The sequence below is a fragment of the Salmo salar genome, chromosome ssa20 (genome assembly GCF_905237065.1).
Source record: "Salmo salar chromosome ssa20, Ssal_v3.1, whole genome shotgun sequence".
NCBI lineage: Eukaryota > Metazoa > Chordata > Actinopteri > Salmoniformes > Salmonidae > Salmo > Salmo salar.
The window spans coordinates 42509724-42537656 of record NC_059461.1 but is presented as its reverse complement, the minus strand read 5'-3'; the positions used below and the strand labels follow the sequence as shown (position 1 = coordinate 42537656).

General features: G+C 43.4%; 1 protein-coding gene across 2 annotated transcripts in view; it reads left to right on the top strand.

Annotated features, from left to right (window-relative positions):
• Positions 1 to 26110, top strand: part of LOC106580628 (protein Niban 2) — a 47035-nt gene extending 20925 nt beyond the window's left edge. For both annotated transcript variants that reach the window (XM_014161887.2, XM_014161888.2), the window contains exons 6-14: positions 6492 to 6607; positions 7263 to 7367; positions 7637 to 7799; positions 8938 to 9125; positions 9371 to 9526; positions 10503 to 10616; positions 10880 to 10987; positions 11710 to 11821; positions 22393 to 26110. In XM_014161887.2, the coding sequence (XP_014017362.1) occupies positions 6492 to 6607; positions 7263 to 7367; positions 7637 to 7799; positions 8938 to 9125; positions 9371 to 9526; positions 10503 to 10616; positions 10880 to 10987; positions 11710 to 11821; positions 22393 to 23618 (2288 nt within the window). In that variant the 3' untranslated portion in view covers positions 23619 to 26110. The remainder of the gene's footprint in view (positions 1 to 6491; positions 6608 to 7262; positions 7368 to 7636; positions 7800 to 8937; positions 9126 to 9370; positions 9527 to 10502; positions 10617 to 10879; positions 10988 to 11709; positions 11822 to 22392) is intronic.
• Positions 26111 to 27933: the final 1823 nt, after the last annotated feature.

Below are 27933 nucleotides of genomic sequence, written 5' to 3'. Positions count from 1 at the left end.
AACCGCTCTTCGGGAACCCCAAGCCGTTCCATGCATTTTAACTATTCCAGAGTTAGCACACCTGATTTCAACTAATCATCAAGCCGTTGACGAGGGGAATCATATTAGCTAGTTTAGGGATACAACAAACGTGAAACGCCTGGGGGTCCCCGAGGAGAGGTTTCAGGAAAATTGCCAAATGGCACCCTATTCCCTATATAGTACAAATGTAGTCCCTGGTCAAAAGTAGTACACTATATAGTTAATAGGCTTCCATTTGGGATGCACACCAAGTGTTCATGTAGCCAGGCCCTGAGTGGACAGACAATGTGTCGTACTGCTGGCAGCATAGCTTCGTGTTTAGACTGCAGGCTCAGCAAACTCTGGTATGTGGTGGCAATTAATTTCCTCGGCTGGGCCGCCCCTCCTCTGGCTCTTCAATGGTATTATAATTTTTTTAATTTTTTTTATTTTTATTTTTTTACTGTTATCACTTCGCTTTAGCAGCAGTGGATTTGTCATTCATGCTAATAAAGCTTATTTGAATCTGAAATACTCGTACGTACACGTGTCTGCTCTGGAGCTGGTCCCTCTGACAACAATGCAGACTATTTTAAATCTGAAAGGAAATAGCCTGACCAGTTCCTGATAAGGACATACCCCTACTAGCTAACATGCCCCAGCTGTGACCCAGGCTTGGGTAGTGTGTGTGTGTGTGTGTGAATGGCTCTGTATGGCAGTGTTCATTTTGGCACTTTTTTATTATTTAGTCTACTCTTAGTCATTTTGTCTAAAATATTAAGTCATAGTCACGTTGTCATTTTGAATAATGACTTGGTCTAGTTACAAAGTGAGCCATTTTAGTCGACTAAATACCCTTTAATTGTAGTCACACCACATTTGTATTGCCTCAGTAACCTATAGTAAACAAATCACTTACTTCCGTATGTGTGTGTGTGTGTGTGTGTGTGTGTGTTAGCCTTGTCCTACCAAAATATTTGTCCTATTCTCTTCATAATAGCAGAAATATGACATGTATAAAAGTAGTATGTGTTGCAGCGATGTCATTGTTATCAGACCCTGCAGCCACATTGGTGTCCAAAGTAGAACTGGAGCTATTGACTTTCGCCCAGTGATGTAGTCAAGTCACTAAACCTAGAGCCCCAAGTCCCCTGTGCTCGAGTCGCAAGACCCTATGGCTAAAGTCTGAGTCCCAGTGCTCCAGTCCTGATCCAAGTGCTCAAGTCTGAGTCACTGGGTCCACATTAACTCAAAGCCACCAGTCGGCTGTATTGGTACTCCCCAGTAGGACCAGTCCTCCATAGGTATGAATGGCATTCTACAATATTTCAAGTCAATGTTTAAAGGACAAAATTGCATGTATTTTTGTTTGTTGTAATGGAGACTAACATTAGCAGCAAAAAAAATACTTTAAGAAATGTTAATTTTTGAGGTTTAGTTCACAAAATATCATTTTAAAGTATGCATTAGGTGTCTGTCATAGAATAAATGTGTCAAAAAACGAATGTAGACATTAATACGTTTCTATAGATTCCAAATCTTACAATGGAGGAGGTGTCAAGATGGCTGTGCAGGGGTTTCAATACAATGCCCCCTGTCAGTCATGGTTTACAGTGCCTTCAGATAGTATTCAGACCCCTTGACCTTTTCCACATATTGTTACGTTACAGCCTTATTCAAAAATGTATAAAATAGTTTTTTTCCCCTCATCAATCTACACACAATACCCCATAATGGTAAAGCAAAAATAGTTTTGTGGAAATATTTCAGACCCTTTACTTTGTTAAAGCACCTTCTGGCAGGGACTACAGCATCTATTCTTCTTGGGTATGACGCTACAAGCTTGGCACACCTGTATTTGGGGAGTTCTTTCCCGTTCTTCTCTGCAGATCCTCTCAAGCGCTGTCATGTTGAATGGGGAGCGTCGGCTGCACAGCTATTTTCAGGTCTCTCCAGAGATGTTCGATCGGGCTCTGACTGGGCCACTCCTGCGTTGTCTTGGCTGTGTGCTTAGGGTCGTTGTCCTGTTGGAAGGTGAACCTGTAGCAAAGGTTCTGAATACTTATGTAAATAAGGTATTCTGTTTTTTTGTTTTGTTTTTTGTTTTTTTTCCAATACATTTGCAAAAATTTCAACAAGAATTTGCTTTGTCATTATGGGGTATTATGTGTAGGTTGCTGAGTATGTAATTTTTAAAAATACATTTTTAGAATAAGGCTGTAACGTAACAAAATGTGGAAGAAGTCCAGGGGTCTGAATACTATCCGACGGCACTGTATACAGTCGTGGCCAAAGGTTTTGAGAACGACACATTAATTTTCACAGTCTGCTGCCTCAGTGTCTTTAGATATTTTTGTCAGATGTTACTATGGAATACAGAAGTATAATTACAAGCATTTCATAAGTGTTAAAGGCTTTTATTGACAATTACATGAAGTTGATGCAAAGAGTCAATATTTGCAGTGTTGACCCTTCTTTTTCAAGTCTCTGCAATCCGCCCTGGCATGCTGTCAATTAACTTCTGGGCCACATCCTGACTGATGGCAGCCCATTCTTACGTAACCCATGCTTGTAGTTTATCAGAATTTGTGGCTTTTTGTTTGTCCACCCGCCTCTTGAGGATGGACCACAAGTTCTCAATGGGATTAAGGTCTGGGGAGTTTCCTGGCCATGGACCCAAAATATCGATGTTTTGTTCCCCGAGCCACTTAGTTATCACTTTTGCCTTATGGCAAGGTGCTCCATCATGCTGGAAAAGGCATTGTTCGTCACCAAACTGTTCCTGGATGGTTGGGAGAAGTTGCTCTTGAAGGATGTGTTGGTACCATTCTTTATTCATGGCTGTGTTCTTAGGCAAAATTGTGAGTGAGCCCACTCCCTTGGCTGAGAAGCAACCCCACACATGAATGGTCTCAGGATGCTTTACTGTTGGCATGACACAGGACTGATGGTAGCGCTCACCTTGTCTTCTCCGGACAAGCTTTTTTCCAGATGCCCCTAACAATCGGAAAGGGGATTCATCAGAGAAAATTACTTTACCCCAGTCCTCAGCAGTCCAATCCCTGTACCTTTTGCAGAATATCAGTCTGTCCCTGATGTTTTTCCTGGAGAGAAGTGACTTCTTTGCGGCCCTTCTTGACTCCAGGCCATCCTCAGTCTTTGCCTCACAGTGTGCAGATACACTCACACCTGCCTGCTGCCATTCCTGAGCAAGCTCTGTACTGGTGGTGCCCCGATCCCACAGCTGAATCAACTTTAGGAGACGGTCCTGGCGCTTGCTGGACTTTCTTGGGCGCCCTGAAGCCCTCTTCACAACAATTGAACCGCTCTCCTTGAAGTTCTTGAGCACCTAAATCAACCATTTATCGGTTCAATCTTACTGGCAGCAATATCCTTGCCTGTGAAGCCCTTTTTGTGCAAAGCAATGATGATGGCATGTGTTTCCTTGCAGGTAACCATGGTTGACAGAGGAAGAACAATGATTCCAAGCACCACCCTCCTTTTGAATCTTCCAGTCTGTTATTCGAACTCAATCAGCATGACAGAGTGATCTCCGGCCTTGTCCTCGTCAACACTCACATCTGTGGTAACGAGAGAATCACTGACATGATGTCAGCTGGTCCTTTTGTGGCAGGGCTGAAATGCAGTGGAAATGTTTTTGTGCGATTCAGTTCATTTGCATGGCAAAGAGGGACTTTGCAATTAATTGCAATTCATCTGATCACTCTTTATAACATTCTGGAGTATATGCAAATTGCCATCATACAAACTGATGCAGCAGACGTTGTGAAAATTTATATTAGTCATTTTCAACTTTTGGTCATGACTGTACACATCATTGGTCATCCAACACTCATCGCTTGCGCTGCCCATCTGATCTGCTAATATTAGCTTATCACTTAAAAGTTATCAATTTCGTAAAACTCTTGTCCAGTCCACTTATTAGTCAGATTTTAGTCACACACAATTTTGTGTAGTCTCATTTTAGTCAACTGAAATGGGAGAAAAAAACATTTATCGTTTTTTCTGGGTCTATTTAGTCATCTAGTGTCGTCAATTCGCACACATGTGTTTTGACAAATGATTTTAATCACTTTTTATTGACAAAGAACTGGTGTATGGTTGGCAGATGACCATGTACATACACACATTCATTAATATACAGTACTGGGATTTCAGCACAGGCTAGACTTTGTCTAGTTTAGCTTTTTTGGGGGCCCTTGAAGAAATTTCTCCTTGAGGCAGTGCCAAAATAAATGGCCTGGCCCCACCCTTAAACTCCTCACTCACTCACTCACTCACTCACTCACTCACTCACTCACTCACTCACTCACTCACTCACTCACTCACTCACTCACTCACTCACTCACTCACTCACTCACTCACACTCTCTCTCTCTCTCTCTCTCTCCCACTCTCTCTCTCACTCACTCACACTCTCTCTCTCTCTCCCACTCTCTCTCTCACTCACTCGGAGAGAGAAAGGGGGGGTCTGGGCCTGTGGACTTCCTGCCTGTAGCAATGTGCTCTGGTAGATTATCTACCCCCCTCATAACGCTCCCAGGCCTCTCACACACACAGCCCCACCCTGCCCTGCACACATTCACTTCCTTCCTTTGTCATAGCTGGAGTCCACACACACACAGAATCGCATTGAATTCATTTCTAAATTCTCCCATTTTTATCATAACACAGGGTAGCTCTCTAGGGGCCTCCTGTAGAGTTGTTTGGATGGAGAGCCTGTGCATGCCATTCTAAATCTTGATTCCAAACACAGCTGGATGCGTTCATAAATTCTTCATTTTGATGCTTTCAGAAGAGGTGGAGAATCTCAGCAGGTGGTGTGATTTGAACTCTATCCATTAGGGGGAGCAGGTGGTATGATTCTGCCTCAAGAGAAGCTTTCACCATAACTGACTTGATGGTGGAAAGAAAACAGTACCTTACCAAACAAATGTCAAATCAGTTTATTTGTTGTCTACACAGATTTGCAGGTGTTATGACAGGTGCAGCAAAATGCTTATGTTACTAGCTCCAACCGTGCAATAGAATGAGCTATGTGGAGAATAAAGTGTGTGTATATACTGTGTATTCAGACCCTTTGACTTTAACACATTTTGTTACATTACAGCCTTGTTCTAAAATGGATGAAGTCGTTTTTTTTCCCCCTCAATCTACACACAATACCACAAAAAACTGTTTTTTAGAAATGTTTACAAATGTATTAAAAATAAACATCACATTTACATAAGTATTCAGACCCTTTACTCTATACTTTGTTGAAGCACCTTTTGGCAGCGATTACAGCCTTGAGTCTTCTTGGGTAAGATGCTACATGCTTGGCACACCTGTATTTGGGGAGTTTCTCCCATTCTTCTCTGCAGATCCTCTCAAGCTCTATCAGGTTGGATGGGGAGTGTTGCTGCACAGCTATTGTCAGATCTCTCCAGAGATGTTTGATCGGGTTCAAGTCCAGGCTCTGGCTGGGCCACTCAAGGACATTCAGAGACTTGTCCCAAAGCCACTCCTGCGTTGTCTTGGCTGTGTGCTTAGGGTCATTGTCCTGTTGGAAGGTGAACCTGTAGCAAAGGTTCTGAATACTTATGTAAATAAGTTATTTATTTTTAGCAAAAAAATCAATCCCGGTTTTTGATTTGTCATTATGGGGTGTTGTGTGTAGTTTTGATGAGGGGGGGTGGATTTCAATACATTTTAGAATAAGGCTATAACGTAACAAAATGTGGAAAAAGTCAAGACGTTTGAATATGTTCCGAATTTGCAGTATATACAGTGAGTTAACTGTATATAATCAGAATATGAGGTGACCAGCCTTTAGACTATATACTGTACATGGGGAATTAGTTTCAAGGTGCAGTGTACCGGGCAGGTAGCCGGCTAGTCATGGCTGTTCAACAGTCTGATGGCCTGGTGATAGAAGCTGTTTCACAATCATTAAGCCATTGCGGGTTGTTGCTATTTCAGTATTCGGGAATGATTGGGCGAATTTTAGGGAAGACAAAAGTTATTACTTCCTCTAAAATGGTTACTGTGGATTCTCCCTGGGTTGCCATGGCAATGCTCTGATAAATAACGCCAGGCTAGTCCCTGCTGCCACTAGAGGGTGACCTGTTCTGTGTGTGTGGTCACTCTGCAATCTCACTGTATTAGGCTCTGTTTCCTTTTAAGGAATAGCCTCTTACTCTGCTGTCCAGATTAAGACTGTGACCCTTGGTCTACATACACTTCTCTTTCTGGGCAAAGTGCAACAAACTAGGAATGGAACTCCTTTTTTAAGCATGTTTTAGCCACAAAAATATTTTAGAAAGCATTTTTCTATATACTTTGTGGAAAGTGTAACCAGTATTTTCTCTGAGGTTGTTGTGATTTAAATGATAAACTTGTACATTGTGAATTTAGAAAGCATTAAAATCAACCCTTACTATGTTGTTTCTCATCCACTAACAACACTGCTCCTCTGTGGTTATCCCATAGGTTTATCAGAGGAGAGCCAGGTGCAGACTCCGGCCTTCACAGACGCAGTGAGGCTCTACCGCCAAGCCCACGGGCAGTATGGCACCTGGGAGATGATGTGTGGGATCCCCTCACAGGTCAGCAATGCCACAGCAAATGACAGTCTGTGTCACGTGCTGGTCTGATCTGGATGTGTCTCACTGGTGTTGTTATAGGGTGCTATGAATGAATTCCACTGTTTGGTTATAGTGCGAACACACACAGTGACACCACTCTCTGCCCTGTCTGCCTCCCATTCTGCAGTCCAACAGAGGGTCAGGGCCCAGTGAGTTCATGCCTACAGGATTGTGTCACCAGGGCAGTGACCATAGTGACATTATCAACTCGTAGCTGGACTGTGCATCCCTAATGATACACTATTCCCTATGTAGTACGCTATGGGCCTTGGTCAAAAGTGGTGCACTATATAGGGTATAGGATACCATTTGGGATTCATCCCTGTACTCTTCCTGTTGCTGTTCACTCTGGGGTTGCTGTGTCATGCTGATGTTATTTTTCTGACCAGGCCAGGGCTCTGACTGTAGCTCATACAAATTGTGGCGCGTGCAGAGCAGAGCACCCACATTCTGGTGAATAAGACTAAGAATTTCGTATCACTATGGAAATATAGCTGTTGGGTCTCATACAAATACTTTTGGACAGCTGAAGCAAGCTTCAAGGAAATGGCCCTTTCTAGTTGTCATCTGTAACATGTGAATCCACCTCTGTATGTGCTGTATATCCCTCCTTTAGATTCTGGCCAACCTGGTGATGGAGACTCTTCTCCCTGAGCTCAGGGATCTGATCTCCCCTCGACTCAAAGGCAAAATGCACGACAGGCAGAGGAACTGGATGCTAGTAAGTCCCATCTCTCACCCAACAGTCCAAGTACACCTTTATAAATTATTACCAAGCAAGCATAGCTTGGGAAAATGTCTTACCCCTTAGCTTCTGTTTCCTGTTTTGACATGAGTCTCTGTTCCCCTGCGCTGTATGACACGATGGGTGTCCTCTTCTCCAACCTGTTTGTGTGTCTTTCAGAAGGGCTGGGATCAAGGCAGGAGATGAATTTATTTTGACTGCAAGGAGAATGGCTCAAAGTTTTCTTCTTGTGTGTCCCCATGCAGGTCTGTGATGCGGTGTATGGTCTGGTGGTGAAGCAGGCCCAGGCCCAGTACGAGGCTGTGGTGCAGAGCTGTGAGGCGCGACGCCCCCCTCTAGAGGCCTCCATACGCACAGACATGGACCAGATCATCACCTCCAAGGAGCACGTCGCCAACAAAATCAAAGGTGAGCCCTCGGTGACCTTGGCTTTTAGTTCTGTGGACGACTCTTCTCCCCTTTTCATTGTCCTTGTCCTATCTCTATCAAAATAATGAAATATCACACATATATTTAAGAGGATGTTTATATTTATGAGGCCCTCCACAGTAGAATGAAGTTGACCCTAGTCCTAGAAACTGACCCAAGGTCAGTTTTGCCTTCCACCTCGTGTGTGTGTGTGTGTGTGTGACGTTTTTATAATCATTCCTGCACTGTAACAAAAGATAGTTACCCAGTAATTTATAATACAGGAATTTTCTTTTCATGCTACCCACAACCCCACCCAACTTCTCATCTACCTTCTCAGCCACAACCCTACCCACCCTCCCACCCAGACATCTCTTCCCTATGGCTGGGAGAAGAGCAGACACAATTTTGCAAACATTTATAAACAAATAATAACACAAGACATACAGACATGCAATGATATGCATACGGAAAAACAATTAAGTCATGAATTTTGTAAACTCATCCTACATCTCTGCCCCAATAAGGGCAACTTGGAACCCCATCAGTAACTGGTCAATTCCAGTGAATCATAGTCTTCCATGTCTGGTCTGCATGTTTACCTGTGAGTCCACAGGTATTTACCAACAGATTGACAGGTGATTTTCACAGCCACATATGGCTCGATTCAATCCGTAACGTGGAAAGCTCAGCGTGATTTGAAATTGAAAGGCAATGTTTTCGCATTAGCGGAGACTGCATTCACTTTAAACACAGCATATGTCGGCTCAATCAGAAAATACCTTTACGTTTCAAGCGTGCAATCTGTATACAATCTGTATAGCAGCGATGCAGATTCAGTAGAGCCCACTTAGACAGGTTAATGTTGTGTGACAGCACGTGTCCATCGAGTGGAATGCAGGAAGACTAGCAGCATTCCACAGTTATGAGGGTGACTAAGCCTTACCATTACAGTCTGACAGACAGACAAACCTGCTGTCAGAGCGATGGCTCTGTGGTCATGGACAGGAGCTGAATTCCTTTGGCTGACTCGTATCTTGAGAAAAGCATGTGCGTCACAGTAGGACTTGTGCCAGTTTATAAAGTTATCTAGCCTACTCTTTGTTGACATTCTCTCTACTCTGTCACCCCATCACAGCGGTGGTGCTGCCTAAGGCAGAGAAGCTGCTGACAGTCAGTATCCAGCCCTACATCAGCTCTATCCTGGAGGCCCTGATGGAGCCCACCAGCCGAGGCTTCTCTCAGGTCCGAGACGTCTTCTTCAGAGAGCTGGTGGACTTGAGCAAGAACACACTGAACGACGCCACCAAGGAGAAAGTGGGAGAGGTAAGAGGGCTCAGCTTCTGATTATAAGCCTAGTGAAACTGCATCTCAGGTTCACGGCTTACACTGTAGGTTTCCATAGAACAATGTAGTGATTTTACAATTTGAATTGTATTTTGGATACAGACATGTATGAAATGACTAGTTGTATCATTCTACCCTTTTGACATATTGTGTGTTCTGTAGGGACTATAGTAAGTATAGTAGGTCAATGCCCAGTGTCTCTTTTTATTTTCCCCCATCCTCAGCACATGGAGAAGATATCTATGCTGGCGTTCCACCCAGTGAAGATGCAGAGCTGCTATGAGAAAGTAGAGGACCTGAGTCTGGACGGCCTGCAGCAGAGGTTTGATGTCTCCAGCCCCTCTGTGTTTGTCCAAAGAGCACAGATCCTCATGAGAGAGGTAAAACTACTCCTACACATTATGAAGCCTTGTCCCACAGCCAGAATGGCCCATAGGGTAGTAGGTGATCGCATGTTTCTGTAACGTGGGGCATCTCGATGTGCAAGTACATCACCTGGACAGGATACTAGTCTGTCGCCCAACACCTTATTACATGCCGCAAAGTTTTTGATACGTTTTTCAATGAGCTGATGGTTAATAGAGTTATCACACACACAGTATTTTACAACTAGTCCTCAGAATATGGTACTGATTCAATAAGTGCTCAACTGTCTCCTTTTGATTTCCTGCTGGTGAGTGCTGAAAGGATGCAGTCTGCAGGTCTCTGTGGTGGGTGGTTGTGCTGTTTTGTCTGAGGTCCTCAGATCTACAGGGCGTTCTTCATTGTTGTGGTTGGAGAACAAGCACATTCTGGTCAGCGAGTGGTGGGGCTATGGTTGGCTGTCATTGGCTGGCTGGTCTCTATTGACAGGCTGTAGGTTTAGGGAGCGCGATCCTGGAGCCATGTGTTCACCACCCAGCGTGTCCCCCATTGTGAAACACGTAGTCTGCCCTCTTTGTAGGGGCCAGAAGCTGCTGGGAGTCAGACTTCTCAAGGTCGTAGCGTGTTAAAAAAATGGAGCGTTTAACTTTGCATCCAAGATTCTGTATATAATTTCGATGTACAGTAGCTCAAATCTTCCGTCAGTGTTTGGAGCATGCTTTGTGTAGAATGAAAGGAGGGGTTGTATTGGACAGTATTCCACTAGTATACAGTAGAAGGATATTATATTCTGTAACGTTACACTTATGAAGGAATTGTTGGGAAGATAGTGCCCCCTTGTGGTGAATATACAAAATTATGGACATTTTCTTGGCTAGATTTTTGGAAATTCTGCAAGTGTCTTGTGTGAATGTTGCTGTTATGTTTACTATATATATTATCCAACTTGCCACAAAGCTATTCCCTATTCTAAACAAATGTTTGTCTGTGCAGCAAATGGACGATGCAGTGTACACGTTTGAGCAGATCCTCCACCAAAGTCTGGAGGACCAGGGGCCAGAGGGGCTCTGTAAGAACATCCAACGCTGCCAGGACCGGGTCATCAAGGTAAGACACAGGAGAGGGTTGGCCCGGCTGCCCGTCATGGCACAGTGATGGGCAGAGGAAGGGTGGGGAAATAGGATTGATACTACACACATTTTCTCATTTTCCTGTAGTATGGAAAATCCTACTATAGGAAACCAAGAGGGGATTTAGTTGATTGTTTGTCGACGTTTTAGCTCTGAGGCCTTTCTCAGTGATGCCCTATATACTCTAGTGGTGATTCCCAACTTCTTCTGACTTTCGTTTCTGTCCCCCTCTCTCCTCAGAAATTTGACTATGACAGCAGCACAGTCCGGAAGAGGTTCTTCAGAGAGGCTCTTCTTCAGATCTTCATCCCTTACATGCTGAAGCAACTCACTCCCTCCATATCCTCTGTAAGTCTATCAGCTATATACCGGCTGTTGGAACACTGTTCACATCTCACACTGTCAAACTAGACAGTGTGACTAGACTGACACTGTTGGGTCAAATTCATACATTATGGGTGTGTTTGTAAATTCACTCTGGAGTGCTAGAGTGCACTCTGGGCGTTTTTGTAAATTCAGAGTTGTCAGATTGTCCATTAGTAGATTCATAGTGTTTCGCTCTCGGCGCGCACACTGGACGCTCTGTCCGAGGAGTAGGGTGGATCCGAGTGTTCTGACCTCACAACAGCAGTCAAGCACCCAAGCTAACTGGCTAACGTTGGCTAACTACTTCCAAACACAAATGTGAGAACACCTCACTCTGACCATTTTACTTGCACTAGCAGAGCTGGTTAGGCTGTTTTCATGCTACCTAGCGTGTTGGTAACTGTGCTGCTGGCAACAATTAAACATATATATTATTTTTACTGACACTGGTCATATTCAAAGGGTGCTGCGCATTCGTAAAATCATCAGTTATTCTGTGCTCTGGCACACAGGAGAGAGTGCTCTGAAATTGGAGTGAATTTACGAACGCACCCAATGTACTGTGTGAAACTGACATTACACTTCCATGCAATGGCATTCTCTTTGTCATTCATTGTGATAAGTTGTTATTTCTTTGCATGTCTCTCCTGAGTGAGTGATTCCTTTGGGTTCTCGGTTCTCATACTCTTTCCTCTGGTGGCCAGGAGCTGCCTCGTTTTCAGGAGCTGATCTTCGAGGACTTTTCTCGTTTCATCCTGGTGGAGAACATCTTTGAGGAGGTGGTGCTGCACTCTGTCATGAAGGACATCATGATGGGTGAGTCTCACAGCTTAAACAGTTGATGTGTCCTTAATGGCACGGTATTCCCTTTGTAGTGCATTACCATGGGCCCTGGTCAATAGTAGAAAAAGGCTATTTGGGACTCAGATGTATCCTTCTCTTATTAAACACAAAAACAAGGTTTTAATTGAGAAGCAGGCATTGGTCTGAATTCACATGAGCACCACACTGCCTACTTGACCCATGCTCTACCAAGGTTTTCCAGCACACCGCTTTGGCCTACTACAGTAGTTATGTTGGTCTACTGTACTTTAAACTATGTATAGGCAGGATTAGGATTCAAATCTTCTCAAACAGCTTAATTATTGCTCCCACAATAATGTGAATGTATACAAGGCAATGTATTACATTTCCCACCCCACACTAAGACCTTATCCCATTACGCTACCTTTTCAATATGAAAGTAGGCTTTGCTTTTATCCTTACAAGACATTAGGCTTGTTCGAGTGAGCATTTTTTGTCTTGTTGTAATGTATGTGGTGCCTGCCTGTAATTCTTTAAACCTTTTTATTTTAGCAATATATGTAATTGTGGAAAAATATATATTAACATCCTTTTTGGTCAGTAGGTACCCAACATAACAGGTGGTGTGTTGGACACAGTCACTCCTATAGTACCAGTCCAAAGTTTGGAAACACCTTCTCATTCAAGGGTTTTTCTTTTCTTTTTACTATTTTCATCATTGTAGAATAATAGTGACAACATTACTATGGAATCATGTAGTAACCCAAAAAGTTTTAAACAAATAAAAATATATTTGAGATTTTTCAAAGTAGCCACCCTTTGCCTTGATGACAGCTTTGCACACTCTTGGCATTCTCTCAACCAGCTTCATGAGGTAGTCACTTGGAATGCATTTTAATTAACAAGTGTGCCTTGTTAAAAATGTATTTGTGGAATTTCTTTCCACAATGCGTTTGAGCCAATCAGTTGTGTTGTGACAAGGTAGGGGGTATACAGAAGATTTGGTAAAAGACCAAGTCTTATGGCAAGAACAGCTCAAATAAGCAAAGAGAAACGAAGTCCATCATTACTTTAACCCATTTAATCCCACATTTTTTTTCCCCAGACATGAAAATATCCAAATCATGTGTCATTAGTAACCTTATTTCATGTAACATTAGGTGAAAAAGTGTGTGTTTTATGGTCAGTCACAATTGTGACCGGTGGGATAATGTGATGTATATTGAATTAACATATTTCTCCTATGCAGTCATCAAAATGTTTATACACTGCTCAAAAACATAAAGGGAACACTTAAACAACACAATGTAACTCCAAGTCAATCACACTTCTGTGAAATCAAACTGTCCACTTAGGAAGCAACACTGATTGACAATACATTTCACATGCTGTTGTGCAAATGGAATAGACAACAGGTGGAAATTATAGGCAATTAGCAAGACACCCCCAATAAAGGAGTGGTTCTGCAGGTGGGGACCACAGACCACTTCTCAGTTCCTATGCTTCTTGGCTGATGTTTTGGTCACTTTGGAATGCTGGCGGTGCTTTCACTCTAGTGGTAGCATGAGACGGAGTCTACAACCCACACAAGTGGCTCAGGTAGTGCAGCTCATCCAGGATGGCACATCAATGTGAGCTGTGGCAAGAAGGTTTGCTGTGTCTGTCAGCGTAGTGTCCAGAGCATGGAGGCGCTACCAGGAGACAGGCCAGTACATCAGGAGACGTGGAGGAGGCCGTAGGAGTGCAACAACCCAGCAGCAGGACCGCTACCTCCGCCTTTGTGCAAGGAGGAGCAGGAGAAGCAATGCCAGAGCCCTGCAAAATGACCTCCAGCAGGCCACAAATGTGCATGTGTCTGCTCAAATGGTCAGAAACAGACTCCATGATGAGGGACCGACGTCCACAGGTGGGGGTTGTGCTTACAGCCCAACACCGTGCAGGACGTTTGGCATTTGCCAGAGAACACCAAGATTGGCAAATTCGCCACTGGCGCCCTGTGCTCTTCACAGATGAAAGCAGGTTCACACTGAGCACGTGACAGAGTCTGGAGACGCCGTGGAGAACGTTCTGCTGCCTGCAACATCCTCCAGCATGACCGGTTTGGCAGTGGGTCAGTCATGGTGTGGGGTGGCATTTCTTTGGGGGGCCGCACAGCCCTCCATGTGCTCGCCAGAGGTAGCCTGACTGCCATTAGGTACCGAGATGAGATCCTCAGACCCCTTGTGAGACCATATGCTGGTGCGGTTGGCCCTGGGTTCCTCCTAATGCAAGACAATGCTAGACCTCATGTGGCTGGAGTGTGTCAGCAGTTCCTGCAAGAGGAAGGCATTGATGCTATGGACTGGCCGCCCGTTCCCCAGACCTGAATCCAATTGAGCACATCTGGAACATCATGTCTCGCTCCATCCACCAACGCCACGTTGCACCACACTGTCCAGGAGTTGGCGGATGCTTTAGTCCAGGTCTGGGAGGAGATCCCTCAGGAGACCATCCGCCACCTCATCAGGAGCATGCCCAGGCGTTGTAGGGAGGTCATACAGGCACGTGGAGGCCACACGCACTACTGAGCCTCATTTTGACTTGTTTTAAGGACATTACATCAAAGTTGGATCAGCCTGTAGTGTGGTTTTCCACTTTAATTCTGAGTGTGACTCCAAATCCAGTCCTCCATGGGTTGATAAATTGGATTTCCATTGATTATTTTTGTGTGATTTTGTTGTCAGCACATTCAACTATGTAAAGAAAAAAGTATTTAATAAGATTATTTCTTTCATTCAGATCTAGGATGTGTTGTTTAAGTGTTCCCTTTATTTTTTTGAGCAGTATATATTCCAGCCCAGTTATTAACACATGTAAAACTGTCACTGGCAGTCCCCACTATAATGCCCCATCACATTCTAGTGTGACTTTTTTACATATCAAAAACCCTTATGCACCACCGATACGAACACTGAGAGAAAAGACAAAAAAACAACAACCTTCAACATATTTCAACATTGTTACTTTAGTGCAACATGTATTGGATCATTAATATTGTAACATCTGAACTTGTACTTTAGTGCAATATTCATTGTAACATTGTCATTGACATTTTAGTGCAACTGAATCAATTTACCTTTTTTTCCAAAAACATTTCAGTCATTTTGATGTCTTTTTCGTCAACTTTTCTTTTCTTTCTAGAGTCTGTTGTACTGCTTCTCCTCACCCGTTGACTTTTCTATTTTTCTTTTATTGGCTTTTCCAACCCTTATCTCCTTTTCTATTGTCCATGGTATATCTTGAAGCACTCAATGTGCTGTGGTACTTTGCATTTCTCACATGCATAGGTAATGCATTTGTCACAATGATGACATTTCTGGAACCGGTGCATCGTGTTGATTGGCCAGTGAGAAGCTTTGTCATATCTTGCCTAATCTTCAACGGTAGCAGCCAGTAGAGTTCTCCTTCTGTGGCTCAGTGGTTTCCTGCCAAACCTTTTCATAGGAGACTGTGCCACTATCCGTGAGCAGGTCGATGGTCCCTCCCATAACGTCTCTGTAAAAGAAATGTCTGTTTACAAGTGCACTGTTGAGAGACCATGCAAAGATGGGCCACCACCACTTCTTAGACCTGATCGAGATATGGTATCTTGAAACCTGTAGGTCGTGAAGGTTAACACCTCCCATGTGCTCATTGTATCAGTTAATGCATTTTGGTTGTGGGAATTTGTCAAAGGCACGTCGCTCCTTGTTCCATCTCTTGACAGAGGTCTCATTGTATTTCTCCTCCATGTTTGTTGCCACTGTGACAATGTTATTGTCTTTCCAACAGACCAGCAACTTGCCTCCTTGGGTCAGAACCTCAGAGGTTCCCCGGGGTAACTTCATGAAGTCCTTCTGTGGCTTGAATGGGACATCAGAAGATTTTGCCTCACCGTTCCAGAGCTCCCATATCCTCTCTTTGTAATTTCATCGAGGAGTGCAAGCGAAGTGAAGAGGTTGTCATGAAGGAACATGCAACCTTGAGGCGCCTGAGATTGCTCTGCAAGACCGAGAACGACACTGGGTCCCTGACCCAACCCAGTCTCAGGGAGGAGAGTGTGGGATGCACCATATGGCTCCATGTGATACATGTAACCACTGGATGAGGCAAGGCAGTTGCTTGTCCTTGGTCTGGGTGGAGTAGAGGTTGGACATTTCAATGGTGATCTCTCTTAAGAGTTTACTAGGAAAACATCCATTGGGTTGGGGCAGCTTTGTTTGACACATTCTGCAGCATTTGGGCTGAATACTATGTGTTTTGGAATCACAGCAGTGGCAGGCCTCTTCGATTGTTTGAACACTCAATCTTTATTTTTGACCACCTGCAGCTTTGCTCTTGGCTCTTCTGACTGGACCCTCTGGCGGGTAGAGGCCGTTGGCTCTTCATTATCAACGGTGGAGGGGGGTGGCTAGGAGAGGGGGTGGTGAGGGGTATTTCATCACTGATAACGTTGTTCCTGTCATGATCTGTTTGCATATGCATTCAACAGCCTGGCTGGCAAATGGCCTGTCTCCCCCTCATAGTCCATATCTGGCCCATCGCTATCACAATCACTGAGGACAGCATCTTTCTCATTTTGAGGGATAACTGCAATGTTGCATGCCTCGTCTGGGCGGTCACCTAGATCCAACGTATCCAGAACTTGACTCAAAGTGTAACTAAAAGAAAGGAGTAGAAAGTTAGGTAGAACAAGAACTATGTATGTGTATACCTGGATGCACTGTGTTATCCCGCCGGTCACTATTGTTGCCGTCAACATGTTTACTGATTCTATGACCACACTGAACAAAGTTGAGTAATTGCAAATGCATATATCAATACTAGACACCTTAAAGATGTGTACCAAATATCTTTGTCCTAACATACTTTACTAACCTTTTGTTTGGGAGCTTTGATGCAGCCATTCCTCTCCTCATGGTGGAACCAGGAAGTAAACAGCTCTGGTCATGTGACAATTTACACTAAACATGTGACACTGCACATATTTCATTGAGACCCTTTATTATTTCAATATTTGCTGGAAATGTATTGATACATCATTCAGTAAAATTTTTAGAGCCTTATAACTGAATGTTTTTTACGGTCACTATTGTGACTGATGGGATTAAATGGGTTAAGACGTGAAGGTCAGTCAATCTGGAGAATTTTAAGAACTTTGAACGTTTTTTCAAGTGCAGTCGCAAAAACCATCAAGCGCTATGATAACTGATTCTCATGAGGACCACCACAGGAAAGGATGACCCAGAGTTACCTCTGCTGCAGAGGATAAGTTAATTAAAGATACCAGCCTCAGAAATTGCAACCCAAATAAATGTTTCACACTACAGTGAAAGACAGTCTTATTGTAAATATCTAAAAACAGCGTAATGGTATAATACATACATTTAAAAGCAGGACACTGACATTCATTATCCCTCTGAAGAGTATAAATTAGGCTGTTTGTTTGAGAAGGTTTGAATCCTAAGCAACCTGCCTATGCGTTGTTTTGAAGTACAATCGACCTATAGCTACTGTTGTAGCCCAAAGCTGTGTGCTTAACACTAAAGTAGAGCATGGGTGAAATAGGGTGATTTTATTTTTATTAATCTCTACCCGGCACAGCCAGAAGAGGACTGGCCACCACTCAGAGCCTGGTTCCTCTCTTGGTTTCTTCCTAGGTTCCTGCCTTTCTAGGGTATTTTTCCTAGCCACTGTTCTTCAACATCTGCATTGCTTGCTGTTTGGGGTTTCAGGCTGGGTTTCCGTATAGCACTTTGACATCGGCTGATGTAAAAAGGGATTTATAAATACATTTGATTGAAATAGGCAGTGTGGTGCTCATGTGAATTTTCTTTTTTGGCTCAAGACCAATGCCTACTTCTCACGTAACACACAAAAAAAATGTGTGTTACATTTCTATGGTTTTTACACCGAAAGGTGATTATACAACATTTCCACATAAAATTCTAGGTGCAAATTACACTTTTGTATTACAAATTTGTATTTTGTCTAAATTTATTGTCCATGGCCCAGTTCATTAGAAACTTTGAAGGAGCATCGTTAAATCTCAGCCGTTTCCCAAAACCATTGTTACTTAAGGTCAAATGCCAACCATTTTATCTCCAGAGTTCATCTGTTATCATCACTGCTGTCTACATCCCTCAGGCCAACACCTCCCTGGCACTCAATGATCTGTACTAGGCTCTAAACAAGCAGAAAACCGCGCACCCAGAAGCTGTACTTATTTTTGCCAGGGATGTTGCTAAGACACGTGCTGGTAAAAGTTGGGCATCATGTCTCCTTGGCCACGAGATGCGCTCAAGTTTTTATACTCTTGCTATTCGACACACAAGCGAGCCTACAAGGGCTGTAACATAACATTTGGAAAAAGTCAAGTGATCTGAATACATGTTTTCTCTGAATAAGCTTTGTAAGGAAAGGGGGATACCTAGTCAGTTGTACAACTTGAATGCCTTCAACTGAACCCAACCCCTCAATAAAGGTAAAATACACAGCATTTCAAACAGTCTGCAATAACTAGATGAATTCAGGCTGTGTGAAATAAGTCTAATTATAAGCCCCACTAATAATTTAATTATTTTATCAAAAAGTTTTACCTGCTTTTTGCAGTAATCACTGGTCTGGCTTTGAAGTCTATGGAAATGCATTTTTTGTAAATAAAATGTAAAATAAAAACAGAACCATGCACATTCACTAATAATGACTAACTTAATGTAGCAGCCATTTATACGTGGTACTGCAAACTGAGCGTTACTTTTCCAGAATCATTGTTCATTGATAGTTCTGTTTTAGTAGTGTCTGCTCTTCGTGCAATTTGAGTTGAGACACATATAAAGGTTAACTTTTCCTCTACAGTAAAATAATGTCTCTGTATTTCTGTGTCCATATGACCCATTCTGTTGGACCAAACCGCAAATGCAGATAGGGAGTTGAAACCACTTGTCAGAGAGGAAGAAGTGATCTCTCAACTTTGTTGCTGTGAGTGACGGGGAGAAGGGCTTGGTGTGTGTGAACAGAGAAGAGGCGACGCAAGAGGTTTCGCACTAAAATAAGACCAATGCGTTTCTATGTGCTTATTTTGGACCTAAGCTTGTCGCCCGCCTTTGAGACTACTCCCATTGTTAGGGTGGAGACATGATCATATTGTCATTATATTTAGATCTCTGTAAATAGGAAGGTGCACACAGCATAGAAGGAGAGAAGGAGTGAAGGAGTGAAGGAGATGAGACCAAAAAGACAGCATGAGAACAAGTGAACATAATCACTCTGAAAAACAGAAAATGCAAAAAAAAGTGATTATTGCAATACAGGCATTTGGAATTTTGCACAAAAACAAATTTGAATTAATCAAATTTGATATCCCGTGACGTGCTCAATGGAGAAATGGTCAGATGAAGCAGAGGCTAGGCTACAAGATTGCTTTGCTAGTAAGGACTGAAATATGACTTCGCCAATAACATTGACAAGTTTACGACCTCCGTCACCGGCTTCATAAGGAAGTGCATCGACAACGTTTAAAGTTTGCTGCTTTCCCAAACAAAAGCCCTGGATTAACACTTAGATACGCTCCAAGCTAATGGACAGAGCCACCACATATGGGGCTTTAGCAGCTAACCCTGAGGCTAGGGTCATTGCTACGACTGCGTACAAGCAGTCCCGCTACGACCTCCACAGATTCATCAAACATGCGAAAGGACAATAAAAGAATAAGGTGAAATTCTTCTACACCGGTTCTGACACATGTCAAGGACTACAGTCTATTATGAATTATAAAAGAGGACCCAGCCCTGAACTGCCTAACGATGCCTCTACCAGACGAACTGAATGCTTTTTATGCAGGCTTTGACAAAAACAGTCTTGCAGGAGGGCCCCCACTGTCCTGGAGGACTGGATGATCTCGCTCTCCGAGGTCGACATGAAATTATTATTATATATTTTTTTTAACTGATCAACAATCCTAAGGCTGTATTCCGGTGCGTGACCTCGGGGCATGCACAGACCAGCTAGCTGGCGTCTTCACTGACATTTCAGCCTCTCCCTATCTAAAATGCCGTAATGTTTCATGCAGACTACCATCATTCCTGTTCCCCAAAACTCTAAGGCAACTGAGCCGACCCCATGTGTTGAGGTTACGCAACACAGGGAGCCACTCCGAAGTGACTGCGTTCACAATATGCTTTCCTCAGCTGGACTTGATTACTGTTTTCCTACTGCACTGTTCTCATGAGAAGCATGAGGTTAAAGTTGCCGAATGTGGGACTTCAGTTCCTGTCTTGTTGAGTACTGACCAATTTTAGGTTTTTGCTTGGAGTAGAATTAATTTTCTACTTCTGTCTCCATCCACGATAATCGAGAATTTCAATAAGCATTTCTCTATGGATGGCCATGCTTTCCTCCTGGCTACCCCAACCCCGGCCAATAGCTCAGCACCCCCTGCAGCTACTTGCCCAAGCCTCCCCAGCTTCTCCTTCACCCAAATCCAGATACCATATGTTCTGAAAGCGCTGAAAAACCTGGACCCGTACAAATCAGCTGTGCTAGACAATCTGGACCCTCTCTTTCTAAAATTCTGCCGCCATTGTTGCAACCCCTATTACTAGTCTGTTCAACCTCTTTCGTGTCGTCCGAGATTCCTAAAGATTGGAAAGCTGCCACGGTCATCCCCCTCTTCAAAGGGGGTGACACTCTAGACCCAAACTGTTACAGACCTAAATCCATCCTGCCCTGCCTTTCTAAAGTCTTCGAAAGCCAAGTTAACAGCTCACTGACCATTTCGAATCCCACCGTACCTTCTCCGCTTTGCAATCCGGTTTCCGAGCTGGTCACGGGTGCACCTCAGCCACGATCAAGGTACTAAACGATATCATAACCGCCATCGATAAAAGACTGCTGTGCAGCTGTCTTCATCGACCTGGCCGAGGCTTTCGACTCTGTCAATCACCGTATTCTTATTGGCAGACTCAACAGCCTTGGTTTCTCAAATGACTGCCTCGCCAACTACTTCTCAGAGTTCAGTGTGTCAAATCGGAGGGCCTGTTGTCCGGACCTCTGGCAGTCTCTTTTGGGGGTACCACAGAGTTCAATTCTCGGGCCGACTCTTTTCTCTGTATATGTCAATGATGTTGCTTTTGATGCGGGTGATTCTTTGATCCAGCTCTACGCAGATGACACCATTCTATATACATCTGGCCCTTTGGACACTGTTAACAAACCTCAACAAGCTTAAATGCCATACAACACTCCTTCCGTGGCCTCCAACTGCTCTTAAACGCTAGTAAAACTAAATGCATGCTCTTCAACCAATCGCTGCCCGCACCCGCCTGCCCGACTAGCATCACTACTCTGGACGGTTTTGACTTAGAATATGTGAACAACTACAAATACCTAGGTGTCTGGCTAGACTGTAAACTCTCCTTCCAGACTCATATTAAGCATCTCCAATCCGATCCTCGACTTCGGTGATGTCATTTTACAAAATGGCCTCCAACACTCAGCAAATTGGATGCAGTCTATCACAGTGCCATCCGTTTTGTCACCAAAGCCCCATATACCACCCACCACTGCGACCTCTATGCTCTTGTCGGCTGTCCCTTGCTACATATTTGTCGCCAGACCCACTGGCTCCAGGTCGTCTAAGTCTTTGCTAGGTAAAGCTCCGCCTTATCTCAGCTCACTGGTCACCATAACACCCACCCGTAGCACGAGCTCCAGCAGGTATATCTCCCTGGTCATCCCCAAAGCCAACACCTCATTTGGCCGCCTTTCCTTCCAGTTCTCTGCTGCCAATGACTGGAACGAATTGCAAAAATCGCTTTAGTTGGACACTTATCTCCCTCAATAACTTTAAGCATCAGCTATCTGAGCAGCTCACCAATCGCTACAGCTGTGCACAACCCATCTGTAAATAGCCCATCCAACTACCTACCTCATCCATATTGTTTTTATTTACTTTTTTGCTCTTTTGCACACCAGTATTTCTACTTGCACATCTCACTCCAGTGTTAATTTGCTAAACTGTAATTACTTCGCTACTATGGCCTATTTGTCTTACCTCCTTACTCCATTTGCACACACTGTATAGATTTTTCAATTGTGTTATTGACTGTACTTTTGTTTATTGTCACACTGCTTTTATTTATCTTGGCCAGGTCGCAGTTGTATGAGAACTTGTTCTCAAGTGGCCTACCTGGTTAAATAAATGTGTAATTAAAAATAAAACGTCCTGTCTCACTCTATTCATAAAGGCAACTGGTTCACTTCCTTGTAACCCACCTCAGCGAGTTAGGGTTCAACATAAATCAGAAAAAGAGCTGTCTGGTGCCAACACAGAGAATAAAATACCTAGGCATGGAGCTAGATTCTCTCTTATCGTGCTACGCAATAGGGCAGCCGAATGACCAACATAACCAGTGCATGGAAGAGTACTCATGTGCTGTAGCTAGGGCCCAGAGTTCTTCCTTACCAAGTGACCTCAGTAGGGAACTCCAGTCTGTGTTAAGAGCTACTGCTCCTGTGGTCTGTGTACAATGTCTTAATGTCTCTTTTTTTCCCTCTTACTGTAGCTGTCAAGGAGGCAGCAGTCCAGAGAAGACACAACCTTTACAGGGACAGCATAGTACTGACCAGCAGTGATCCCAACCTCCACCTGCTGGGGGATAACCCTGCCATCGACTGGGCTGGGGAGTATGGGACAGGACAGGAAGAGGTGGACAGGGAGGAGACTGGGGACAGCACAGGAGGGGCGGCCCAGAGGAGGCGCAGGATGAAGCAGGTAGTCTCTATGATCCAGCTGGATGGATCTCCCATCCTGGTCAATGAGTCCTGTCTGGACATCCCCATGGTGGACAGCATCCCTGAGGAGGAGGGAGTGGACCAGGACAACGATGCTTCATCTCCAGAGAGTGTCCACCAGGAACCAGCCAAAGTTAATGGAACCAGTCTGAAAGGAAAGAGAAAGGCCCCTCCTCCTCCAGTCCAACCAGAGAACATTCCATCCCCTGCCCTAACCAATGGCTCTGTCCTAGAAGGTGAGCCGGCGACAATCTTGAGTGAGGCCCCAGAGGTACAGACCAAAATCTCAGAAGATGTACCCCAGGAAGCTGAGTGTGCGATGAAGTCCCCAGAGGCGAAGAGCTTTTTACATGACCCTGAGAGCACAGTGTCAGCCATTGAGAGTGCCATACGGGAGATTGAGAATGCAGTGCAGGGAGAGGACAGCGAGCCAGCTGTGGAGGTGGCTGTACTGGAGGCAGTGGCAGAAGTTTCACCCTCAAGCCAGAAGGATAGTGTACCCTTAAGCAAAGAGGAGGAATCTTTAAAACCAATTCAGCAGGAGGCACTGGCACCAACAGCTTTTAGCCAAGAGGAAAGCACTCCTTCCAGTTTAGAGGAGGTATCTTCCTCACTCTCTACTCAGACTGGGGTAGCAGCAACACCCGTAACAAAAGAGGAGATCCCCACACCAACAACCCTGGACAGCAAGCAGGTCCCTGCAGCCATACCAACAGAAATGCCTAAAGCCATACCAACAGCCCTGGAGACGGAGCAAGTCCCTGTCCCAGGACCAATGCCAGAGGAGCTAGAGAGCACTTCAGTAGTCAGTCCAGAGTTGGAACAGGCCACAGTGGATTTGGACTCCCTGTCCCCGCCACATGACAGTGGCTTCCAGTCTCTCACCAGTGAGGCGGTGAAGAAGGTGGAGGAGGATGCTGCCCCCAGTACAGAGGGGCCAGAGGCAGTAGAGGTGGTCCCTGAGGCAGGGGGTGATGGAGTGACTGTGGTCCAGTAGGGAGCAGCAGCACAGAACAATGACTCTGAGACCGGAAAGGAGGAGAAGGACTCCGGGAAGGCAGAGAGTCAGTGAGGAATTAGTCCTCGTTTAGGCTGTATGCTGGCATTGATTTAGATGTGGGGGTTTTTCTGAAGACAGGCATATTATACTACATAAACCTAATCTCACAAAAGCATAGACAATTTAATACATGGAAAATGGTTTGTATACAGTAGTTTTTCCATTAGATCAACTGATTGGTTTACACCTTCAAGATAATTCTAAGAACTTTTTTTTTTTGTACTAATATTATCCACCAATACTAAGGTGAGGCTCAAGTACAACTTGTCTTAATATTGTTTTCGTGTTTCTATATTTTGACAGACATTCCAACTGATAAAGCATGTGCAGTCCATTCAACCCACATTCCAATTGATAACATGTACATTGTAGCCCGAGTGCCAGATGTGTTTGTGCGCTCTTGCCAATTTGTCACTCATTGTCATGCCAAACATGGCTTGATAATGAATGGAATTGACAAGCACACAAACAGATTTGGGACCAGGCTATGTGTGTATTGCATTACATCCACACAAGGGGAAGTCATTCCATGATGCTTTTTTAGTATATATTCACTGTGTAGTGAATGATGAGGACGATTGAAGGACCCAGTTGTCCTCGTCATGGTGTTCTGTAAATATGAAATCGCACAATTCAGGTGCTGTTCTTGGTTGGGTATACAAAATCTTAGACACCTTCCTAATACTGAGTTGCACCCCCTTTCCCCTCAGAACTGCCTCAATTTGTTGGGGCATGGACTCTACATGGTGTCACGTGTTCCACAGGGATGCTAGCCCATGTTGACGCCAATGCTTCCCACAGTTGTCGAGTTGTTTTGATTCCCTTTGGGTGGTGGACCATTCTGGGTGGTGGACCATTCTTGATACACACAGGAAACTGTGTGTGGAAAAACCCAGCAGCGTTGCAGTTCTTGACACAAATCGGTGCGCCTGGCACCTACTACCACTTCCCGTTCCAAGACACTTAAATCTTGTCATGCTCATTCACCCTCTAAATGGCACACATCCACGTCTCAAGGCTTAAACATCCTTCTTTAACCTGTCTCCTCCCATTCAGCTATACTGATTTTGAAGAGGATTTATCAAGTGACATCAATAATTGATCATAGCTTTCACCTGGATTTATCTGGTCAGTCTGTCATGGAAAGGACCGGTGTCCTTAATGTTTTGTACACCGTGTATAATGTTCAGTGGCATCATTGATTTGTTTAAAGTTTGCTTAGTTGATTAACCCTCTGATCTGCACTACTGCTCAACCAGTTGGCTTAACCCTGAATCTACATGCTGTCAAGTGTGCGGCTTACCCACGGTGTTAAATTGTATTTGGATTGGACCACGGCAAGGTGTGCAAAGCTAGAGCTAGAGTATTTATTCCATAGATTCAACGACCAATATGTCCTTGTTATCTTATTGGTGTTTGTTTGTATGTCCCACTTCTTTCATACAGTTGCTCTCTGAAGTTTCCTGTCAGATTAAACTGTCTTTATTATCAGAGGATTTCAAATACTTTTTTAATCATGCATCAGTCTTCAATAATCTTCTGGGGTATTTGATGGATAGGTGCCTGGGAATCAAGCAATCCTGTAGTAATCGTGCCTTTTGGAATACTGGAAAACATTTGCGTTCAAAGTCCTTTTTTTTATTTTCTATTTCAAATTGAAATGACAATCTGTCAAACATAATGATGTGGATAACTGTTCTGTTATATAATGGCAAAATACGACATCAAATGAGTAATGCTATTTGATATGTTGTCCTTAATATTTTACAATGTATTATTGATATGACTGGGAATACCTCAGTTCTGACATTGAATGGTTCCTAACAGAAAAGGCCTCTGTATATACAGTATTAAATACATTGTTGGCCCTTTTCACCACCAAAGTCATTCTTTTTACAAAGACTATAGTACAAAATACATGTCTTCAGTGCCTTCATTGATATACATGTTTTTTTCCCCCCTATTTATTATGTATTGCACACTGCCTTATGTCCCTGTCCCCAACCCATCCCTGTTGAGCGTACTTTTAGATTTGTTTTACTCAATGTTATACAACAGACTGTTATTGATTCATAAATAATGATTGATTAAATATGTTGGTCTGTTGTGGTTTTCCTTTGGAACACACAGGTTTGTTAAAGGGGGCAATCTGGGATTTGAAAAACAACAGTGGGCATCCTGACAGTATTGTTGGTAAACAGGTGAGGGATGGGGTTGGAGAAATGTTACCACTCAAATTCCAAAATGGATGTGCCAATCAGATTGCCTTCTTTTTAAATGGTTGTTGGGTTCATGTGGAGCAGTATTTAAGCTTGCATTCACATTGACTGTCATAATTCCAAATGTATTTTACTCATTGTTTGTAAGCAATGCAATTGTAAACATGGTTAAAAGTATAAATAAAAACAAATCAATATGGTTAAAATGTATCATTGATGGTCATTCCTTGTGTCCATAGCCCTGTATATGAATGTGAGATTGGTTACATTTCTCCAGCCCCATCCCTCTGCATTTGTTCAAAACAGTGGTGGCGTGCCTGCTTTGTTTGAACTTCAGATTGCCTCGACGGTTTGCATTTTTCATAGTTCACCAGATATGCATGAACAAATCTGTCTGAAGGGAGACTTCAGAAGAGGGCAATGTAGTAGCCATTGATTGTCTGTTTTAGGAAATGCCAACTGTAGACTACAGGCCTACTACAAAGGTATAGTATGTATAACCTACATTAAATAGCGATCTTCCATGAACCAAATGAAAGATCCCTCTAAAAACGTTAGATAATATTTCAAGAGACCTTTGTTCAATGTTTTGGATCTCCTATTTTAGCCTTTTATTATGTAACCTTGGTGTCACGTCATATGCACTTGATGTATGAATCATCAATATGCACTAATAGAGATTATTTTCATCCTTGGAAAAAATAGCAAAGTGCTATTTATGAACACAATTTCTCTCAGAACTGGGGTAAGGCACTAGAACTGGGTTCCCCAACTGGTGGCCGGTGGGTTACAAAAATTGTTAGACATAAGACTGTAAAAACACCAGCAAATTAGCTCTAACAGATTTTAATTTTGGAAATCTGTTAAAGTATTCCCACGCATAGTAGAGCGACGTGATCGTATACAAATCAGTGGCAGTCAGCGACATTTTAAAATGAGGGAGGGCGATTTTTATTTCATAAGGACGGCCTTATTTCTATTACAGCATATTGGATGACTGTCATTCATATTCCATTCACCCAGCTCAAATGTAACATCGATGGGTTCAGGCTACTACATGATGACATTGCTACAACCTAGCCTATGAATTAAAGTACAACGTAGGTGCACAGGTCAAGAGACATTTTTGTACTCAAGGTGACCGACGGTGACACATTCAATACCGCCTTGCACACTTGCCTGCATCTAGCTGATCTAGGATGAAATCATTAGTCCAACATTTGCAAACGAGAGTTTCTGTTGAACAAATTCAGGTATCTTCGTTCCATTTTCAATCGAATCGGTGGAATGAATACAGCCCTAATCACATGCAAACACAGTTCAATTTCATAGCAGCCACATTCAAACAGCATGAACACATTGCTTATCGCATCTACTCGCTCTCCTCTCACCTTTTTCCTTCGCTTATGGACTTCGGTGCACAACACAGCTGTCTGACCAGGCAAAAAAAACTTTCCAAGCCAAACCATATAACCGCTACCCATAGCCTGCATTGTCATCATATTAGCTAACGACCTTATTAACGTCATACTCAACATGTCTACCATTTTATTTAACTTTTTTTTTTATCAGGGAGTCAATCTGAGATGAAGGCCTCTTTTACAGATGAGCCCTGAATTACAGAAAAAAACATCAAAATATAAACACAAAATGCAAGCAGAAAGAAACACTGTCATAAAAAACAAACCCATCAGTAATAAAAGGTCCTCAATCAGCTAAAACTAACGCATTCGTAAACCCGCTACAATCATGCAGTACAGTTTCAGTTGGTGGCAGTAAATTAAAACCAAAAGATTACCTTGACTTGGAAGAGTTCCAGTGTTGGAAAGCTGCAGCCAGCTAGCTAACATAGCATCCCTCTGTTTTGAGCCAGGTGTTTGAAAAGTGATAAAAATACAACTAAGTATAGTGCTCTCTCGCTTCACTGTTAAATAAATTTGTTCAAAACTGTCTTTCCCTACATTTTATCCACTGCAGTCCTAGCTAGCAGTAGCTTATGTTTTCAGTACTAGATTAATTCACTGATCCTTTGA